A 23,941-nucleotide genomic window follows, 5' to 3' on the forward strand; every position below is an offset into this window, starting at 1 on the left:
TGGAGCCGAGAATGGTTTAAACCCAATTAAGCGGCGTTGCCCGATGCTGCGCTATGCGCAAAATTGCGCAAAGCCGTGCTAAAGTGGGTTTTATACAGGGGGACTTGAAAGAGCTAGAAATTGGCCCAAAATGGCCAATAGACTACCAGATTCTTGTGCTGGGAACACTCCTCCAGGGATAGATAGGTACAAAGCTCCCCTCTCTCACAGGTGAACAGAGAAACTTCCTTCTATACAAGTAAGGTAATGGCAACACAGAACTTGTAACACAGCCCTGGATTCAGCAATAACCTGAAAACTGGACTATACTAGTTCAGAAAGGTGGGAAACAAGTATATATATTTTATTTCAGAAAATAGAGCAGATACAATCAAAATTAGCCCAAAAAGGCCAATAAACTACCAGCTTCTGGGCTGAAACCACTCCTCCAGGGACAGATAACCTGCTCAAAGCTCCCCTCTCTCACAGGTGAACAGAGAAACTTCCTTTTATCCAAGTAAGGTATGGCAACACAGAAACTTGTAACACAACCCTGGATTCAGCAATAACATGAAAACTGGACTATACTAGTTCAGAAAGGCGAGAAAGAAGTATATATATATATTTTTTCCAGAAAATAGAGCAGATACAATCAAAACAATACTTTACCCAATTGACCAGTTAAAAAGCTTAAAACTGCACTCTGTTCCAGCAGTCTTCAATCAGACAAGTTCTAACTGCACAGTCCTGCCACTAGGGTACAGAGAAACCTTCTCCAAAAAAGACGGCCTGGGTATATGCACAATTCATACAAACAAAGCTAGATCCAGCCGGCCTGAATCTAGTCTATGCTACAGCAAACAAGGCGTACCGATTTTTGTTCAAAGGCATCTAATATACTTTTTTGTGAATGATTGAAAATGTCAGCAGAAAGGCACCTGAAAGCACAACTACAAATGGTTTAATGTTTTTCAGATGATATATGAATGATATTTGGTCAACATAAATTGCAGGAAAACTGATGGACCAAGAAAATATCAACCTGAAACAGGAATATGATACAATGGACCTTTTTTCTTTCTTTTTTATCCCTTTAAGACCAAATCTGATGGCTCTCCTACCTTCGCCCAGTTGGCCCATTTGTTCTGTGGTCATGGAAGTCAGGGATTTCCGGGCAGGCAAGAACCATTGGTTCATTCATTCCTGCCTAGGAATCCCCTCATGAGCTCATCCATTTGTGGTGACAGTTGAGTTGTAGGGAGAGGGCTAGCTCTGCTGGTGCTGCGGGGTGGTCTACCCTTTCCCCAGCAGAACCTCCCCTCCCCTCTCCTTCAGGGTTTTTTCTGAGCGCCTCTATAGATACCCTTCAAAGGTTCCCCTCGGTTCACAGTGTCACGTGGACACAAAAGTGTGAGCTCAATAGATTTGAGCTCGATGGGGTAGACACCCAGTGCTCCTACTAGGGGTCACACATGTGGTATCGCAGAGCCACCTCTTTCACCCCTGGAGGGTAAGTAGGCAGTGGCCACTCACTCCCATTCTCCTCTACTAATTTCTACATGCCCCTGAGGTGCTGCTCAAACTCGGGCCACCTGCAATTTAGTCAGGGCTTTATCTCACTATGTCATGGAGTGTGTATGATATAAAGGAACTTGAACTGGACGGTGTGTATTAATATCTGGGAAGAGATAAAATGGCAGCAATAAAAATGAATAAATAGGAATAAAGCTTAATTAAGAATGCTTCATAACATTAAAGCTAATACTGAAAACTGCCTTGACATCTAGGAATAAAGTGCAAGCTATAAATCAGTTTGATCTTCATGTTCTAACTTACAGCTTTGGTGTGATTGACTTGCTCCATAAAGAATTAGATCAGCTGGACAAAAAAAACAGAAAAATGTTTCATACTTATCAAATGACATATAAAAATCAGTGCATGGCAAGATTATATATCCATCGGACTGAAGGAGGTATTGGCATCCTCAAAAGTGACTACATGTATAGATCTGCAATTGTGGGACAGCATACACATTTTACTGACATTATCAGATCCAAATACACTAAAAGGTCAAAACATAGAAGAAAACAAATCTAAGATGACATATTTGCTTTGATTAGCAGAAGCATTTCAGAAAGCAGTGGGAATAGAAATCAAACCAGAAGTAGATAAGAATCAGATAACAACATAAAGTGCCCCCCCCCCCAAAAAAAAAAGAATACAAAAAACAGGACCAGAAAAAAAAAGAAAAGAAAATTGGAAAGCCCACAATTATAGTAGGAAGTATAAAGAATTGGAACAACCATATATTGATCAAAAGTTGGCACATGAATAGTTAAGGAGAAGATGAAAAGCTAATAATGGTGGTTCAGGTCAGTGGGGTACATACATATTGGTTTATGAAGTCTATAGAAAAAGTGGGAGATACAGACAACTGTAGGTTCTGCAATACAGAACTAGAAACAGTTCCACGTCTTGGTGCTATTTGTAATATACTTTTCGATGAGGGTCTGTCTGTATACTGAAAGGTGGCAGAACAATATGGCAAGAATCTTGCATTAAGGATTGTGCAAACACTGCAACAGCATGTAGCTATGAATCACTGGAAACATTAGCCATAAAGCATACTGAAAATGAAGATGTTCCAATCACATGGGAACCAATACTAATAGCTAATAAAGTAGAAGCAAGTAAAACATATATTAAAGAAAAGATGACTTAAGAAACAGCTATGCCCAGAAATAATTTCAGTGTCCTATGTACTGAGAGACCTGGGCAAGCAAGCAGAAATTAGAATAATATGGGATAAAAACACTCAAATAGTTCCAATAATAGTAGGTGCAAAACAGCTAATAAAAAAGAATTTCAAGCAACTTAAACATGCTGCCAGTGCATATAACTCTGTATAAACTGCAGAAGGAGGCAATTCTGGGTACATAGTGGTTTCTGAGAAAAGCACTCTTGGAAATATCAAAGGCTGAAAAAATACTAATTTCTATTTTTATTATTATTACTTTTATAAACATCTTTATTAAATCAGAACTAAAACAGCGACACAGGTGCACATGCATTAATATAAAAAATACAAACCACAGTATTTTTTTCATGCAATATATACTTTTCTACTCCAGTATTAGATAAATTGTTCAATTCTTCCTCCTCTTGAACATTATTCTGCGTTTATTGTTCCCACTGATTCCATTTATGTCTACATAACTTACTCTTTCTTTTTTCTAAGGATCCCACCTCCAGATCTTTTGTCAACTTTACAATATTCAGTACTTCAATTACATTTGGTTTAAATTTCAATTTTCATTTTCTAGTAATTGCTTTTTCTGTCAACCAGTAGCATTAATCTTAGTAAGGCCTTACTTTGTCAAGGCAATTCAGGGCCTACTGAACTTCAGTTGTACCATGACTCAGAAATTGGGTCCATTCTTGTCATGATTTAGAAACCTAAAACATTTGGAGAAATTAAAAAAAGGAAGATATCATAATTAAAAGAAGCAGGTCTCTCCTCTGTCATTCTAAATAAGCTCCATTATGACCCTCTCTACGATTTTAAATAGAATGCTGGCCAGGCTGATGGCCAAAAATCGTTTATTTCTGTGGTGACACTCCATTTACTACAGATCAGGGACACATTAACATGCAGCCATTTTGTTTACTATGATTAATAGGGATTTAGTTAATTTTCCTATGGTTCTGTGTAAGAAACCACCAGGCATGCTGTCTGGCCCATGGAACTTTAATTTTTAATTTTACTTATGACAGCACTAAGTCTGTAGATATAAGGGATATCAACCCCTAAATCTGTACCACTCTGACATATGTCTTTGTGTACTGTGAAGTTTGCACAGACACACACACACACACACACACACACACACACACACACACACACACACACACACACACACACACACACACACACACACACACACATTTCTTCTGCTCCCTATTGAAATGTAAGCAATTGAAATGCAGAGTGCCAAAAGGCCGAGAAAAAAGACTGAAAAACTGGAGAAGGTTAAATCTCGAAAATTGCTCTTCTCCTTAAAACTTCTTTTCGTGGGGGTAAGCCCCCCCCTTGAATACTTAAGTCCAGTCTTTCAGCCATACAGTCTCTGCATTTTTCTGACTCGCTCTAGCGGGTCTAGACATGTCAAATGATTACCCATTTCTTATTTTTTTTTGTAAATGAATTTGCTAAGACCTGTGGCCAGATAAACATGTAATTTTTTGTTTCTTTATTTTATGTACTCTAAAAACATTGCATTTTTACCTAGGCCAAAGCAGCTGTCAAACTTTTACATATAAACCCACACTGAAGTTTTTACCTTAATTAATCCAGGAGAATTTTCCAATCTGATCAGCAAGCAGTGTCTTTGGCCATAGAGTGGCTCATTATTTTACATAACTGACATTGCAGAGGGATGTGCCAGGAGTGTGTGAACATAACTGCTAACTGGGAAATAAAAGGATTATACTATCAAGGCACTGTATTCCATTTTTCAAGTTTAGTGGCAAAAAGCATTGGAGGCGTATACTTTTTGATAGATAAATTCTCAGAAGGGATTAATAATCAGAAGGCAATGATTGTGTCACATTACCATAAAAAACATTACAAATGGATACTAGATAATGCAAGCTTAGATATCAGAGAAGAGTGTTTAGTGAGCATAGATCAGGGGGCTGATATGCTACTACATACCCAGAAATATCAGGCAAAACAATGGCTTAGAGAGTATTTGTTTCACTAGACTTTAAAGGAAACAATACAAGTAGATTGTGTCAGAAAATTACAGAGTGTATTTGTTTTATTTCCACAGGATCAGTCTAACTAGGCATGGTCTATTTTCAGGTGAGACCCAAGGTGGTATTTATGCTGATTAAACATAATCTGGCCAGGATAGTGGTAATATTCTATTGTTTTCAAATATTATTGGTGTTTATGGAAAGAGACTTTTGTATAATAGGAAACAGGAATAAATATTAAGTGAATACATTTTGGCTATGACAACAAGAGTGGGAAGATAAAAGAAAAGGAAATGATTAAGACTATAAATAATTTATGTGACAGCGGGAATGTATAAATAAAGAACCAATATGTGCCGTGGGATCTTTTACATTCCCCTTTCCTACCATCAACTCAATCAGCTAGGACACTGGTTTAATCTGTCATCCACAAGGATGGCACCTTAGAAGTGCAGCACCCCCCCCCCCCAATACTGCATTACTACAATGTCAACGCTGGTTCACTAATCCAAATACCTGGATAGAACCCACAACCTTCAGATCTTCCCTCTATCAAAGGAGAATGTGCTACCTGCTAAGACCGTGACAATGACAAGGTGCACTTCACATCAAAGAAATCATTATAAAGTGTAGGGGTTGGAATGTGAATGGGTAGCCCCTGAACTAATGACAGCACTAAAATATGGATAAGGCAGCTGAACACTAGAAGTTTTCTTTATCTTTATTGGTAACCTTAAATAAAGAACTGGAATAGAAGTACTGTGGTTGGTGAGAAACTCTATGAAGACAAGAAGAGTATGCAGATAGGATCATAGGAAGTTAGGATCATATGAAGTTACTAGGCTATTGGTCCTGAGGCCCTTATAAGCCTAGCCAAGAATTTAGCCCATGTTTAGACAAGTCAGCACCCAATGCCCCTGTCCAGTAGGGACACGGGTGGAATCCCAGGGGTGTATTTTCTGTTTCCCATCCAGTTATCCAGGTTGTGTTTAAAAAGGGGTAAAGATGCACTCTGCTTGACATGGAGAGGGAGTTTATTCCACAGCTGGGGGAGTCTCTGGGACACAAATCTGTCCCACCAACAAGTTCTATTGATATCACAGACCAGGTTGACGCTGCCCGTGTGGGTTACTCGAGTGGAGCTTGACTTGGGGATATGCAGCAGTCCCATCGAGGTGGGGTCCGAGATCGCCTTGTATGCCAGACAGAGGTCACTTCTGAGGAGTCCGTATGAAACTGAGTAGAGGGATAGGGCTTTTAGCCTATCTGTATATGACAGATTTTTGAGGCCCTGGATTCTCCTGTTGAGGAACCTCTGCGGTCTCTTCAGCTGCTGCATTTGCTTTGCGAGGTACATGCCAAATGGGGTGCTGTACTCAATAATGGGCCTTATAAGGGAAGAATACAGGGATGTTATGACATTCTTATCCTTGGATGAAATACCCTTACTTATGAGGTGGGCCATGTAGAGGCTTTCTGTATAACGGAAGCAATATGGTGGTCAAAAGTCAGGTTGCTATCAACCTGGGTGCTCAAATCCCTCACAACTGACTGCATGCTTAGGATGTTTTTATTAATGTGATAATTTGTGGGGATGTCACTTTCCTCAAAGGGGATGATGATGCATTTTTTGGTATTCAGCTTGAGGCCATGTTTCTGGCACCAGTCATTTGTTTGGGTGAGACCCTCTTGGAGGATGTCCACATCATAGTAGGTTATGCATGTGTGTGTGTGTGTGTGTGTGTGTGTGTGTGTGTGTGTGTGTGTGCGTGTTGTATTTTTGTTTTAAAAATGTGAACTGGAAGAAAAACACGCATTAAACAGAACTTCAATATTCAAAAGTTTGTTCAGGGTTAGGCTTTGATGGCCACATCAAATTTAATGCTTAAGTAGCAGTTTGATTTGTACTTAGGCTCTGATCTCCTTATGGAACTGTTTCCACATTGCAAGAGGGCAACAGCATCCACAGCAAATATTTAAAAGTCCTTCTTCCGGTAGTAAGAGGCATTTGTAATGGTTCTCCCCATTGTAACTGATATCTAGTATTCAGAATAAGATTACCTGGGTATGGGATGTGCACGCATATCTTCTGTAGTATCCATAATCACAAGAAGTATCTTCTAAGCAAAAACTAGCTTTGTGCCCTTCTGCAACTCTTCTGTTTGTGTTTGCATCCAGCAAGTCATAATGGCTAAACTCATCCATGCTGTGGTAATGCCTGTTGGGACATAAGATTTGCAGTTAGCGCGCAATACAATTGTAATAATCCACAGATTCTACAAACAAAATGGTTTATTTTGCTGTAAAGTCACTGTTGTAACATAAAGAATTTTGCAGTGCTCATTTGCAGTGTGTGTGTGTGTGTGTGTGTGTGTGTGTGTGTGTGTGTGTGTGTGTGTGTGTGTGTGCATGTCCGTGCATCTGTGTGTGTGTGTGTGTGCATGTGTGCGTGCTCATGTGTGAGAATGTGTTTGTGTGTGCATGTGTGTGTGCATGCGTACATGGGTGTGAGAGTGTGTGTGTGTGTGTGTGTAGGGGGGGGGTAGACATCAAGCCTAGTTCCAAAAGACTTACACTGAGAGCAAGCTTAGAGCAGGTCTTTTTCAGTATGGCCCCTGGTATAAGCCTGTTAATAGACATGCCTTACACCAAAGTAAGTCACTTACAGAGCGAATAAGTCTTTTGGAATCAGGACAGAATTACACTGAGAGCAGCTCTTTCGGAATCTGGCCATGTATCTGTTGTTATCTTTTCATAACACAATTTTTGTCTGTAGCACTATAACTGCAACTTTAGGTGCCAGACAAAATCAATAGCGCAGACTGCATTTCTCAGCAACTGGTTATAAAAAGAAAAAAATATTTTCCATGATGAGTTCCAATGATTAACCATAGGTGGGGAACTATCCTTATGTTTCATCTGTAATAATATTGATGCATTCTTAAAAGTCCAAGTTACTGCATTTCTTTTTATGTACTTTAGAATGCACAGCCTTTGTTAGGGTTTTTATTCCTGTTAACTGCCTGAAAAAAGGCATGCTATGAGAACATTACTGATGAAAAATTATGAAGCTATTCATTGGAGGTGAGTCATCACATTGCCAGCCATCATTATCTTCCAAGAAAGAATGAATCAACACATTGCTTAGTCAGATGTTATACGGAATCACACTGCATATCTGAACTTTCCATTGCCAAACAGTGGTAAAGGGAATGTAACACACTGTCTGCTTTGGGAACGCAATGGCAGTTATAAACATCCATTTGTTACATTTTGTCATGTACGTCTGATTAGTGCATTCCACTTGTTAGTTAAAGGCTACAAAGCATAATAATGTGTTACTATTTCTAGTCATTCAAGAGGCTGCTGGTTAACTAAAGACAAAATAACCTGAAGAATACAGGCAGGTAAACATTTTTTATTTCTAATAAAATATATGGCTTTGTCATTGAGGTGATATGCTTATCCAGTTTTTAACCATAGCAAGTACTTTATACGAGTAATATTGTGGCATAAGGAACAATATCAAAAGCTAAAATCAAGGTATTGCTTTCTCTAATACTTTTCTCTAAATAATCAATAAACTGATTTTTCAGATTAACAGATCTATAAAAATCCATAATGAAAATGAAACTCCTGTGATTCATTAATATAATTACATGAATATTATAAAAATATAAAAACTTGCAACTCAGTGCCCTTTTCATTCCAGATAAATTTTGCAGGCTTTACCATTCCATTCCACTAAGCTTCATACTGCTCACAGAATGTCCAGAATTTTCCATCTTATTTTTGGTCTGTCCCTCATAACATTTGTGGTTTCTGGCAAATCATAGAGGATTAATGATATCAAAAAATAACAGGTTGCGAGGTATAACAGACTTAATCAAGTAATGATTTACTAAGAAGTGACATTTGAACGTATTTTGTTACAACAAAAATAAAATGAGAAAAACTACAACCACAAACCATCAATAAAATCGGTTACATGTATGAAAAAAAGAAGGCTTAAATGGTAGCAGGCCTAACTAAGATGACCTAAAAAGAAATGCAATATCACTTTACTGTGGGTGGTAATCCACATTCATGGGGGAGGGGGTTATGTCTCATCATGCAGTACATAGTAGAATGAACTCCAGAATCACTGTAACTCGAAGGAATTTGAAACAGTGACTTTCCGTTTTTTTGCCCTTTTTGTTTCAGCCTGTAGTGCCAAACAGAAAAGTCTAAATGTGAAAATTTTTAATCACATATGCCCAACAAGACTATCATATCTATCAGACATGCAGCCACACAAATATAGTATTTGATTGTTATATGTTCATTGGTTCTAAGTTTACAGCCAAGGAGACCATTGAGAAGTTGACCCATGCCATCCAGTAGTGGTGGATTTTCACCACATATCCCAGCTGAAAATGTGTAATTGTCTTATTACAAATTAATCCATGGTAGTTTTTAAAGGTTACCTGGGAGGTGCTCTACTTTATATATATTAGAGATAGTCTTCCAGAACTAGAGGGTACAATTGATAAGGTGCATGTCATGGCAGTTGGTATTGTTAATGTGGTATAGATTTAGGTCTCAAGAGCATGTGTTTGCCTTAGCACTAGTTTTATTTAGATGATGGATTTTAGAGTGCAGGGTCATTCATAGCACAGAAGGCTAAGCAAAGAGCAATCCTAAGGAGCATCTATGAGGCTAATTAGAGGGCTAAATCTTCTAATTTCACAGTAACTACAAGTACTAAGAATGGAGACCATTTGGGGGATGAAACATTGAGGTTTCTCATGCTTGTTTAGGTGTACAGTGAGGTACATGCCAAAGGATGCAGTATATTCAGTGATCAGCCTAATAAGGGAAGAACAGTGTGGGACTATGAGTAGCTTTGACTTTAAGAAGATACCATGAAAGACAAGTTTTGTAAGGTAAAAGGATTTTTTTAACCACAACAGCGACACAGTGGTCTAAGGAGAGTTAATTATCAACATAGGTATCCAAGTTCCTGACAACTGAGTCACATCCCCACTGCAATTCATATAAGGTTTAGATGTGCCAGTGACCCCCTGCACTGTATCAAGAGATCCACATGCTGGGGAAATAGGAGTGGTTTCTCTCTTACCATCTCTAGGAGAAAGGAGAAAGTACAGTTGTGTACACTTACCATAAATGTAGATGTTCGTGTGTCTTCACTGTTGCAGTCATCATCTGTGGGTTATCCCTGCTGTGGTAGTCCTCGGCCGGCCTGAATACCAGAGTCAATGTTTTTCTGCGTCGGCTGCTGTCATTTGTTGACTGACATCAGGTTGTCAGTGCTACAAAGCAAGGCAGCTGATGCCATTACATCAGCTTTTATTGCCCTAACCAGTCAGAAGCCCAATGAAATATGGTAAAGTGGTCCTGTGGCTAAAAGTCACCGTAAGAAGCTTATGTCTCCCTAAGGAAAGAAGATATAAGGGGGGAGGAGGGAGGGAAACCAGGATTGCAACAGTGAATACTATTGAACATCTACATTTATGGTAGGTGTACACAACTGTACTATGTTCTTCGTGTTTCACTGTTGCAGTCATCACTTGTGGGAGGATTCCCAAAGCTGAGGAGAGGGACAGAAGGATTAGTTAGAGACCTAGGCATGGGTAAGCATGCCCTGCAGAACTACAGAGGCAAACCCTGCCCTAGCCTTAGAGAAAGGAGGTAGGTGGTAATGCTTTGTAAAGGTATTGACAGAAGTCCAGGTGGCAGCTTCCAAGATGTCCCTGGTGGGAACTCCTCTGGGGAATGCTGTGGAAGTGGAGGCTGCCCTAGTGGAATGGGTATGAATAGACTTAGGGAGTAGTTTCCCATGTAATCTGTAGCAGAAATGGATACAGTGTGATATCCATTTGGAAATGGTTTGCTTGGAAATGGGCTTCCCCTCTTCCCCTGGGGGAAAGCTGACAAGAAGATGGTCTGTTTTCCTGAAGGGGTCAGTGCTGTCCAGGTAGTATCTGAGCTGTCTGTGCACGTCTAGTGAGTGGAGAATTCTTTCCCCCTTGTTTTGAGGGTTAGGGAAGAAGGTGGGTGGATGTATGGCCTGGTTGAGTCACATTAGATACCACCTTGGGCATGAAGAAGGGGTTAGTCCTCAGGGAGACCCTGTCTGCATGGAAAATGATGAAAGGCTCAATGACCATCAGTGCCTGAAGTTGTGAAACTCTTCTGGCAGAGGTGATGGCTAGTAGGAAAGCAGTCTTCTAGGAGAGCTATTTCAGTTCTGCTGAAGCAGCAGGTTCAAAGGGTGGTAAGGTTAGTTTTTTCAAAACATAATTCAGGTCCCAGGCTGACATGGTTGGCCTTCTGGGAGGTCTGATATTAGAAGCCCCTCTGAGGAATTGTTTAATTAAAGGATGTGAGAAAAGGAGCTAGTCTGTATCAAAATGAGCTGAATGGCTGAGGCGTGGATTTTAATAGAAGAGAAGGAGAGGCCACTATTGATTAACTCTGTTAGATTGTTCAGGATAAGAGGGATGGAAGGCTGTGAGGAACTGCCTCCTCTGGACTGACTCCAGGAGCAGAATCTTTTCCATTTCCCTGCATAAGATTTTCTGGTGCTGGGCCTTCTGGCCTCTGTGATAATGTCTAGGACCTGTTTGCTTAACAGGGGCTCCTTGTTTGCTTTTAGAGTATTAGCCATGCTGACAGTTTGAGAGTCTGAAAGTCTGGATGCAGCATTTCCCCTCCCACCTGAGTCAAGAGGCCTGTGATCAGGGGAAGCTGCCTGGAAGACTGTGATGTCAGGCTGTGCAGTAAGGGGTGTCAATGCTGTCTGGCCCAATCTTGAGCAATGAGGATGGCCTTTGGTCTCTCCTCCCTTATCTTGATCAGTACCTTGGGAATAAGAGACAGAGGAGTGAATGTGTACACAAAGAGTGAGTTCCAGAGGAAGGTCAAGGCATCCACCTTCCACACTAGGTGGTGATATTCCCTGGTACAGAATTATTTTAGCTGGTGGTTGAGGTGTGAAGCAAAGAGATCCACCTATGGAGTCCCCCACTCCTGAGTGACTTTCAAAAAGAGTTTTCTGTGGAGCTGCCATTCATGGGGGGTCCAGTAAGTTTCTGCTTAAGTGGTCTGCCAGGGTGTTGTTGATCTCTGGTAGGTACTGGGCTATTAGGTGTAATCCCATGGAGGAGGCTGTCCACCAGAGGTTCATGGCTAGCCTGCACAGAGGGTAAGATTGGGTCCCTCCCTGTTTGTTGATGTACCACATTACTGTGGTATTGTCAGTTTTGATAAGGAGAACCCCTGGCCTCAGATGGGGTTTGGAGGATGTCAGAGCCTTTTGTACTGCCATCATTTCCTTCTGACTGATGTGTAAGGGAAGGTGCTGGGCATCCCAAAGACCTTGGGTGTACCTGCCTATTAGGTGAGCTCCCCAATCAATATCTGAGGCGTCAGTGGTGATGGTCTGCCTCGTAGAGTGGAGGATCAAGGGAAGACCCTTGTTCATGGCACAGGTCCCTGCCTACCAGGGAAACTCAGCCCTTATACAGGGGGATCAGAGGAAGAGAGGTCTCTAGAGGCTGAGAGTACTGACACCAAAGGTTCTTTAGGTACCACTGAAGTTTTCTCATGTGAAGCCTGGCAAGAGGTATTAGAAGGATGCAGGATGCCATGTACCCCAAGGCTTGCAGGAACTTCCTCACCATGAGGTGACTTCTGGAAGCCAGCTGGGTAAAATAGAGAGGCAGGAAGCTCTGCTTTTCTGGGGATAGGAAGGCCATTTGAGATGCTGTGTCCAGCAGTGCTCCCAAGAAAATGATCCTCCTGGAGGATGTTTACTTTGATTTCTTCATGTTGATGGTGAACCCTAAGGAAGATAGGAGGATTTTGACAAAGAGGATGTCCTGCAGCAGCTTTTCTTTGCATTCTGCCTGAATGAGGCAGTTGCCCAGATAAGGGTAAATCTGTATATTTCTCTGTCTGCAAAATGCTATGGCCAGGGCTAAGCATTTAGTGAATACTCTGGGAGCAGTAGATAAGCCAAAGGGTAGCGCAGAGAATTGAAAGTGTTGTGATCCTGCTCTGAAGTGCAGGAATTTCCTGCAGAATTCCATTATGAGGATGTGGAGGTAGGTCTAGGGTCACTAACCAGGCACTTTTTGTCAGCATAGGCAGCAGCTGCTGCAATGTTAGCATTTTCAATTTGGGGACCACCAGGGAGGTGTTCAGAATGGATAGATCCAGGATGGGGCACCAAGTGCCCTCTTTTCTGGGAACAAGGAGTAGTTTGGAATAAAAGCCTTTGCCTGTTTGATCTGTGGGAACAGGTTTCTACTGCTCCTGGGATATGAGACTTAGGAGTTATTTCAATGCCTCTGCCTGCTGATTTCTAGGTAAGTCTGGGTACCCTCTTGGAATTGGGAGTTCGTTGAAAGCGAATTTCTATCCCTGAAAAATGATCTTTAAGACCCATTGGTCCTTTGTTACAGAAAGCCAATTTTCTTTGCAGAGGGAGAGCCTTCTCTCTTAGCTTTTGGTGAGTGAAAAGAGGGCGGGGGGAGAGGGAGTCATTGAGAGCTTTTGCCATAGAAGGATGGCTTAGAACTCCCTGCCTTGGGGGCAGAAGTGGTCCACTGTTTGGTTCTCTGCTGCCCCTGGGAAAAGGGCCTGGGTGGTCTGTCCCTGCATGGCTTAGCTTGCCCCTGTCTGCTAGGTGCAAGAAAGGACCAGTGCTTAGATGAAAAATTCCTGATGAATCTAGGAGGTTGAACCTGAAAGAAATCTTTTACTGTTTGCATAGATTTTGCTTTGTCTTCCATCTTTTAAGCACCACTTCTGCTTTTACCCCAAACAAGAGGTCCTTATCCAAGGGTGAATGAATTAATTTAAACTTGACATGATCAGGGAGAAGTTGTTTCTTCAACCATGCATGTATTCTAATGATAGATACTGACACTGTTGCCCTGCTTGAGGCTTCTAGGGCATCATATCCACACTGCAATGAATGTTTGGCCACTTGACAAGTAGAGTGCAGTAAATCTGCTAACTCTTTTGAATTGGCACAGTCAGGAATGGTAGAAATATTTTGCTTTAATAGTTCCAAAGTGCGTTGTTGATATTTTAACATATGGAACTGACAGTTGAGTGCTCTGATAGCTAAGGTTGCAGAGGTGTATACTTTTTTACCCCATCTGCCCAGAGCTCTGGAATCCTTGGCAGAAGAAACAGGGTTTTTTGCAGAACTAGCCTTACTCCTTTAGGTCCCTGTGTAATGACCTCTGGGTCTGTAGCAGGATTTCTGTACAGGTATTTGTAAGAATCTGGTACTATGTAATACCTGTCAGGTTTACTGGGAGCAGGTGGGAGGGCATCAGGGGCTAAGCTGGATTCATGGAAAACATCATCCACCACTTCTAAGATGGGGGGATGGCCAAGGGTCTGTGGTGGGGCAAGTCTAGAAACTCTCTCAGTCTTTTCTTAGACTGAGGGAAGTCCTGAGATTCCCAGTGGTTTCCCCAAAGGAAAGGTCTTCTGGTGGGGAGGCAGAAGGAATGGATTCCTCTGCATCTGAATCCTCATGAATAATCAGATTCCTCAGAATCCTGCTCTGTCATTATTTGAGGAGAAGGGTGTCTTTTCCTTTAAGAAGTTGTGGCCTGACTACCCCTGACAAGGGAGATAGAATCGTCCACCATATTAAGCATTTAGGCTTGGGGTGGTGGAGCAGGAGTAAGATGGTGGCTAGAGGTAGATTTTCTAGGAGTGACCTGGCTTCTAGGCCTAAGAGTATCCATTAGTCTGAGAGAAACAGTAGTCAGATGAGAAGACGTTGCTTTTTTTGTCTAGAATTGGTAGTGCAAAAGGCCTCTTCAGAAGCTGGTGCCTGCATTGTGGCTCTGGACCCAACCAAGGCAGAGACAACCAAAGGCTTGGAAGACAAAGGAGATTTCTGTGGCATACTGGACTCCGAAATAGTCTCGATAGAGGCCTGCATAGATATCGTATTGGGCATCAGGGGTTGTGAAAGCACCTCACTGAATTCCGGAGAACTGATGACCTGCTTAGCATTAGCATCATCGGAAGGCTTAGTCTTGTGTGATCTGTCTCCATCTTTATCTCTACGTTTTTCAGAATGTCTTCGGATTGTTGGCTGATGGACGCCATTTCGGAATGCGAAGATGGAAGATGAAAATACCTGTCTACAATAAGAGCTCTACAATGAATGGTTCTCGCATTAAAGAGGGCACAGAACCAGCAATGGGGGATGTTGTGTTCTGGGCCTAAACAAGTGATGCAGTATGAATGGAAGTCTCGGTGTGGGATCTGCTTTCCACAGGTAAGACAATTGTTAACTTTTTCGGACATTGGTTAGTGCAAGAAAAAAGGATCCCAAACCTAAGAGCTCATTGTATCTTCTTTTGGGTTGGGGACAGTGTTGGTCATTATTTCTTTGACTTTCCTCACAAACTGAAAATACCCATCTACAATAAGAGCTCTACAATGAATGGTTCTCGCGTTAAAGGCGGCACAGAACTGGCAACAGGGGACGTTGTGGTCTGGGCCTAAACAGGTGATGCAGTATGAATGGAAGTCTCGGTGTGGGATCTGCTTTCCACAAGCAAGACAATTGTTAACTTTTTTGGACATTGGTTAGTGCAAGAAAAAAGGATCCCCAACGGGGTACTTAACTTTAGACATTTCCAGTTGTAATTCTGGTAGTGACCAACCGGCACACTTGTGAGCTGCTTCTGCTACGGGCTCCATGGCAAGAAAGACTGGTATAATGGCGTCGGCTGCTTTGCTTTATAGCACTGATGACCTGGTGTCAGTCAACAAGCGACAGTAGCCGATGCAGAAAAACATTGACTCTAGTATTCAGGCCGGACGAGGGCTACCACAGCAGGGATAACCCACAGGTGATGACTGCAGCAATGAAACACGAAGAACATCCAGTGTTGCCTAGTCCAGTATGAAGCAATTTCATTTACGTCTGTCCTGTTCTGTCTTACTTTCAGGATAATTTCAGTGAGTAAGAGTATTGAAGGGAATTAATAAAGATATACATCAGACTTCTATTCTTTCAGAAAGCATTCACTGCCCACATATGTTTTTGTGGTGCCCTGAAACAGAGCTTCGTCAGCTCTCTGTTCTCTGTGGAAGCAAATGATGTGCCTGTCTGCCTCCACCTTACATTTAGGTCTAACGAGACATCCACTCATGAGGATTTGTTGCTGACCATCCAAGAGTAAGTTCTCCACATCTCAACCCTCTCCCATGCCTGCATGCGGGGGTATAAGTGGGTCTCTCCATACTTGCTTAAGTACCATATAGTCTGTTATCACATGGAACACCCCTGGTTTCCACAAGGGACCGAAAGCCCTGAATAACTGAAAGTCTGGTCATATGTTCTTTGTAGTCAATACTGCAATACTAATGTTGTGTCTTCCTGCTATGCAGAAGCCTGCAACTGGCATGATCCCTATTGCTTTTGTTCCAAGGGATTCTACATCCCCTGAATTTTGAAATCCTGGGTATGTGTCTCATAGGATAAGTCTGAGGCATCTCTGGTAAAGTAAGGGCAGGCTGTCTGAAAAGTACCCCGTTGTTTGTGAGTGCTTGTTTCACTCACCATTGTAACTCCTTCCTTACATGGTGTAATATGGGGATGGCACTCTATAGGGACAGGCTGTGCTGTTTTTATATGTTCCCATATGTTCTTTAGTTACCAATCAAGTTTCATCCTGTGTAGCATGACTATAGGGACTATCAAAATGATTAAGGCCATGAGTTTGAAGATCCACAAGAATTCTGTGACTATAATCTTAGCACTCTGGACCATGTCCTGGAAGATGACGTCAAGGCTTCCAGTTTTTCCTGGAGAAGGGATGGCCTGGATACTATAAAATTCAGCAGGGCTGCTAAAAAGACTACTGATATGGCTTGAGATATGTTTGACTTTGGTTTGTTCAGGGACAGCCTCAACCTCTGGAAGCAGTCCAAGGTGTAAGTCAAGGCCCTTCTCACCTCCTACTGGCGTTGTTCCTGAATTAGGCAGTTACCCAGGTTGGGGGGGGGGTACATCTAAAAGCAGTTGGTTTTGCAGTGTAGAATTACTTGAGGTAGAACATTTGCAAATACTGTGGGTACAGTAATTAAACCAAAGGGTGAGGAAGTAAACTGGTAGTGCTGTCTTCCTACACAAATCTCAGAAAAGGTCTGTGATCCATGTGGATAAGAATGTGGAGTAAGAATCCCTGAGGTTCAAGACTACCATCTTCTCTTGGTCATTTAGGAGAGGCAGAAGGGCCTGTAGAGTCAACATTCTGAATATGAAAACTTAATGAAGCTTGTTTAGATTTGACAGATCAAGGATAGGTCTCCAAAGTCCATTTTTTGGAGACTGTGTCCTCAGTTAGGAATAGCTCCTGATGACAGATCCTGTTGAAGAAGCCCTAGATACCCACATATTTTGGCATGTCTCCCCATCTGAATAGCTGTCAGGAGCTGGCTGTTAAGTTTTGCCTTCAAGGTGTCATAAGTAACTCTTCTACAATTTTGTACTAATGGTTTAAAAATTCATAAATTCCAACGCCTTGGATCAGCTTTTCCACACCCCCACCAGGGGCAGCGATATCCTAGACCTGGCAATTCCAACAAGAATATGAACTAGTAAAAAGTAAAAAACACTAGTGATACCAAAGTAAAATCACCAAGACTTTTATTAGAAGCATTAAATGTAACCGACTAAGCGCTTTCACCCTTGTAGGGCATCTTCAAAGTCAGTTTTCCACATTTAATCACAGCCATTAAATACACATATCAATTAACAATACAATCAGTAGATAATTGATTACAATAAATCCATCTTCCCATTCATCAGGTTTTAACCCTTACACTGTCATTAAGCTGGTTATACATAATTATATTTCTATAAACACCCAACCTTTCTTGTAATGGTGACTTGTACAAAGTGTTTTAATGCCAAAGCCAAAGTAATGTACTAGTGTAAAGATTGCAGTACTATTGTGCCTCTAATAGAAACAATATATATAAACACAATATTGAAAATGAGTAAACACAATGGGTAAAATTAAATTGAGTATGTTGAAAAATCCATACATAAATGTAACCCTAATACAGCCACACAAAAAAAAAATCAAAAAACTCTCTATTGTTTGTGTATATTAAATACAAGCAGCCTTATGTTTCAATATACATGCTAAAGATAGGGTATCGTTGATGCCAGGTGCACTGCTAGCATCTAGTCGCACCTGCCACATGCATTCCCTAACCTCCAAGATGGTTTTGTAATCACCCCCCAAAGTCCTTTGTATATAATCTATCTATAACAAAAAATAAACATTTCTTGAAATTTGTGTAATCTTTTGTGTGGTTGTATAAGGAATTAGCTGATTTCTTGTTTCTGATGTCCATGTTGTGTTCTAAGATTCTTTGTCTCAGTTTTCTTGTGGTCATACCTATGTAAAAGGCTGGACAGGATAAACAGGTAGCCACGTAAATGACCATTTTGGTATTACAATTGCAATAACCAGGACTCCTCAATGTCCTCTTAAAATTCCCCACTGAAATATATGGGCCATCATTAATATATTTGCATGCTTTGCAATTACCACATTTGGCCATTTTAGGAGGCCTTTGACCAGTGGACATGGGTGTTCTCTCCAAGTGTTCTTTAATGTTTAAACCCCTGCTATTAATAAAAAGGGGAAACTTCCCTAGTGTATCTTGCATATCTATGGGGAGTATACTTTTCCATGTCCATTGGATGATATTTTTGACTTCAATGGACATGGAATTGTGTTGTATGACCATACCAGTTGGAATATTCCTCACTCTTTGTTTATTAGTATTGTTGTTGCCTGCAACCCTTTGACTGTCTACCAGAATATGCCTGAATTCTGTAGCCCTTCTTCTAATAATATCTTGTTGAACTATAGTAAGCACGTCCATGGGGTTACCCCTTTGGACAAACAAATCAATTAATATCTCCAGTTCTTCCAAAAATCTATTGTCATCACTTGCAATGCATGACACCCTAATCATCAGGCCTTTGGCCACGTTCTTCTTGACACAATAAGGGTGGCAACTGTCATAGTGTAGAAATGAGTTACTATACGTTTTCTTCCTAAATAAATTGGATTCTACCTTTCCATCTTTGATATATAATCGTAGATCCAGGTAGTCAATGGTATTTCTATCCGCCTTGTTGGTGAATTTCAAGAATGTTGTTGTGTTGTTTAAATAACCTATAAACTCATCTAACTCTTCTCGAGTACCTTTCCAAAGGAATAGGATGTCGGCCAAAAATCTCAGATAAATAATCATCCTAGATCTATAATGAGATGTCAATACATACTGTTCCTCCCATTCGGCTAGTACTAAGTTGGCATAAATGGGCACACATTTTGCGCCCCATAGCCACCCCAGTGGATTGTCTATAGAATTCACCTTCAAACCCAATATAGTTGTTTTCCAACACAATCCGCATCAAGTCAACCAGTAAACCTTTCTTCACCTGGTGCATGTCGCTGTGCTTATCTAAGCTCCTAGCAAACCAATCTAATCCAATGTCATGGGGAATCACTGAAAACAAATTTGTTATGTCAACAGTTACAAACGAAAATTCCCCTAAATGTGTATCAAAGTCCTAAGGCAATCCAAACAGTGCCATGAGTCTTTTAATATGTGTGGTATGTCATCAAAAATCTTCTTATTCATGATATCTACAAATGCTGCTAAAGGTTCCGTTTTTGATCCCCTCACCGCCACTATTGGTCTAAAAGGTGGATTAATGATGTCTTTGTGAATTTTGGGAATTCCGAATAAACTGGGCATAACTGGATGATCCACTAGCATATAATTGTACTCATCATAATTGATTATTCCTTCACAAAGGAACTCATAAAGTTGCTAGTCAATCTTTGTGTATGCCTTCTGAACTTCAAATTTGGAAACTAATTTGTAAGTGTTTGAATCACGTATAATACTTTGCATATTCCAGGAATAATCAGAATTCGTCATGATGACTACCCCTCCCCCTTTGTTTGGTTTCATAACCCTATAATCACTACTAGACAAAAGTTCTTTTAAGCAAAATACTTCGGCAGATGTTAAATTTCTGTTGTCCATAGATGTCTTTTTATCAATCAGTCTCCTAATCTGAGTGGTACACAAACATTCAAATGCTAATATCAAAGGATTGCATGGTGATATAAACACACTGCTACTTTTAAGTGTAAAAATTTGTGCCTCTCTATCAATACGGTGTTTATTGCCAAAAAACAACATTAAATTTAACTGCCTAGTGTACAACTTCAAATTGATGAGTAATTTACTAATGTCATATTTGAAGTTTGGAACAAATGAAAAACCCTTTTTCATTAAACTTAAGTGATTTTCAGATATCTCCAAATCTGAATAGTTGTACACGTGAAAAGACTTGTCCCCCATTATAGTGGGGCCCACATTAATGTTAGTCTCCAAAAATTGAGTCCAAGTGGTAGCTAATACATCAGAAGAGGTGCCTACTGGTACATCATTATCGAATGATAGGCCATCCTCAGTGTTAGGGGTGGGGTCGAAAACCTTCATCAATTGTGTTTGTTTCACCTGTGGTGCCAAATGTTGCTGTTGAAATTGTTCCTCCTCTGTCCCCTGCCCCTCCAGTTGTTTCCCGACTGAAACCCCTGTCTTTGGGGCATTCTCTAATCCAAATGTTCCGGTGGGTGGCCCCGATTTCTTAATCGATCTGAGCATCTCAATGAAGGTTGATTCTCTAAAAAAACTTCTTCTTCCTCAATGTCAGTATGCATCCCTTCAGTAACCCCCACCTCAGTTTGAATTGTATCCCTCCTTGTACCCCCTTCAGTTTGATTTTCTCTTGTGTTAGGTGAAGGATAGGCTCTTTTTTCTTTGTATTCATTAGTGTCCCTTAAAATCTTTTTTTGTTTTCTCTCCGTACTGACCTTTACAAACTTATCAAGGTCAGTTGTAATCCTCTCAAACCTGTTTCTATTGCTTTCAAAAAGTAAATCATTCATAATACTTTGTTTAAGTGTAAGTAATTCGTTCTTTAAATTATTAAGTCTACTTGTATTGTCCCTAATGATTATTCTCATCAAGTCAAATCCTGTTCTATCAAATAATTCTAGTATGTTGTAATATGCCTTTGAATCAGCCTCGATTCCCATTGGAATTTTAAATACCCTGAGGCCTCTAGGAACTTGGTTCAATTCAATAGACCGTTCTAGGAAAGCATTGTCCATCTGTAGTGATTTATATTTCCTAGCTAGCTTTTCAAATTTCAATACCTGAGAGTTAAGTGTTCCCAAGTCAGGGTTCTGAAGCCTAGATGTTGTGTCACCCAAAACTGGGGGTACTAAGAAGTTCTCTATATCAAATAGTGACCTTCCTGATGTATTGTTACTACTATCTACCCCTCTTGCTCTGTTAGAGTTCAAATTATTGTTGTCCACCCTCAAAGTATTATTCCTTTCCACTCTCGGTACAGTAGAATTAAGCTGCCTTTCTGTGGAAGTCCCTGGTGGTGTATGCATAGTAAAGAGTTCAACCTGTGAATCAGTCACACTGTCATTCTTATCATTACTTTTGTTGGCTTGTAGTAACGTAATAATTTGTCTAGATAGTTCTAGGTATTGAATCATAATTTGTTCCATTATGTACAGTAGAAACTATGTGAATATAAGTAGTGTGTTTGGATTAAAATTAATGAAACGCAAGAGGCCAGCATATGCAGTCAAAGTCCTTTTATTACTAAAAAAATATATATAAATTACAGAACAAAAATGTCCTGCAATGAAAATAACAAACCGGTTTCGGCTTAACAGCCTTCTTCAGTGTGATTAGCTTAAACACAAATGTCCAGTGTCATGAATATTTATATATTACATCAACCAATGACAACAATGGTATAGTCCAACCCCTAAGTTGGAAACAAAATACAAAGAAATAATACCAAAATCCAAGTATTTTAAACATAATTTACATACATGGAAAGAAGTGTTAGTGGGCAAAAAGTAATATCAAGCATATACAGAATGTTAATATATATATATATATATATATATATATATATATATATATATATATATATTGTGTAACATAACTGTAAGACAAAAATATGTCAAGAAAAACATATATAAACAGACTGCAAGGACAATATATACAAAAGAGTATAGCTAATATATGTATGTATAGAAAGTAACAATATTCATCCAGATTATTACTGCACATATCCAGTTTACTGAAAAAGATGGATAGTCAAATATTTTCATAAGGAAAAGGAGATATTCATATAACTATATGACCCTTCAAAAGTATCTAAAATAAAGGTATACTAAGACCAAAACATCACTATAATAATACAATAATATAAACTGGTGACGATTACTACCAAACCAGTCTGATAGAGCAACAGGTATTAGATGTGTATCATATGGTAACAACGGATATCCTAATAGTAATACATATTACAACAGGTTAACTGTATTGGACCATTATTCAAATCTTAGTCCATTGTATCCATTGTATTCCAAACCATTTTTATAGATGGTCATTAAGTCCAGGGGGAAAAAGAACCCCTAGATGAATGATCCAATATTTTTCTTTATGGTTGAGAATACTGTGCCAACCTTGTATGTTGCTCTGGTCACCAGTAATTTTATCGATGATTGAAAACATAAATTTAGCACTTGGATGTTTAATTGTGTGTCTGTACAGTGCATTAGTATCCTTCTTGTTCCTGATATCACTCCTGTGTTCACCAATCCTAAAATGAATCCCTAAGCACAAAAACCTGATGTCAAATGTCTAGTGTGACAATAGGTACAGAAACAACTAGTTATATTTGGGTTTAGATAAATTGTTCACAATCAACCACCTTTACTGTAGCAAAATATATATATATATATATATGTATATACACTTTAGTTATTTGCACAGTCATAAAATAATATAGTAAAAAACTAAGATAAACATATAAAATTAAACAGTGTAAAAAATAAAAATAAGATAAAAATAATGAAAATGTGATGTAGTAAAATTTTCATGTACTAACACACCCTGTGAAAACAAAATAAGTGTGCAAAATAGGGCTGCCACGTCTTGTATCAGTTAAAAAACATTATATAATCATATAAAAAACATTGTATAATCATTTAGCCCCTTTTGTCTATATTTGGAACAAAATATTAAAACAAAACAGGAAAACCCATAACAATATACCCCTTGTAATAGTGAATAAATGCAGAAAAAACAAAACTCAATCAAATAAGTATTAAGTTTAAGAAACAGTGAGCAATTCTACTCAATCGCATTTATAAATAGGCAACACTGCCTAGTAAAATACATTAGATAGCATTGAATAGCATCAAAAAATGTCACCTTGTAAACTCCAACAATAGCACACTACCTTCCAAGAATGTCCAAATGTTCGCCAAGGAAGGAAATAAACCACAAAGAGCTCTCTAAGGGTAAGGTACCTGCTGTACCCAAAAACATCAAAGTATCAAGAAATAAAGGTGCAGGTACTCCACAACAATCGAAGCCAACCAGTCTCAGAAATAATAAAATGAACTCCTTTATACAGTGAAAATAGTAGTAAGCGCTTTCACGTCTGCAAAGGACGCTTCTTCAGACTTAAATGAAAACAGTTCATTCAAAGTATTTAAATACACAGCACTTAACTTGTCAGCCAATAAAAAACACACTCATTATCATATTTAATTAATAAGCCAATAAAAACAAAAATACTTTTCATTATCATGAATAATTAAGAAGCAGAGTCAGTTATTAAAACATTCTGTTGATTTATCATATCCAAAATTAAAACAAAACAAAGGGACACCAGTGTTTCAGGGAAGGAAATCACACACTTCCTTGCTTATTGAAGAAAAAGCGTGCTGGCTTGCTTCAATACACCTTGGTCTTCCTGATCAAGGAAAAACAAGTGTGACACACTGGTTCCTTTCAAAACAGTGTATTGTTAATTGATATGTGTATTTTACATTTTACTATATCCTAGACCTGGTCATTACCAACATGGACAACTGGTGTTCCACACCAGAGGTTAATTCCTTGTTGGTCAGATCCGACCACAAGCAAATCACCCTAGACATCCACATCCCACCTCCACCCCCCATTAGGGAAACCACCGTAAAAAATTTCTCCAAAGCCAACTTCACAC

General features: G+C 39.7%; 1 protein-coding gene across 1 annotated transcript in view; it reads right to left on the reverse strand.

Moving 5' to 3' along the window:
* LOX (lysyl oxidase) overlaps positions 1-23,941 on the reverse strand; it is a 418,783-nt gene that overhangs the window by 35,220 nt on the left and 359,622 nt on the right. The window contains exon 4 of the mRNA XM_044060739.1: positions 6,799-6,955. Within this exon, the coding sequence (XP_043916674.1) occupies positions 6,799-6,955 (157 nt within the window). The remainder of the gene's footprint in view (positions 1-6,798; positions 6,956-23,941) is intronic.

This window comes from Protopterus annectens, chromosome 2.part0, assembly GCF_019279795.1.
Source record: "Protopterus annectens isolate FY-2018-M chromosome 2.part0, PAN1.0, whole genome shotgun sequence".
NCBI classification, from domain to species: Eukaryota; Metazoa; Chordata; order Ceratodontiformes; family Protopteridae; genus Protopterus; species Protopterus annectens.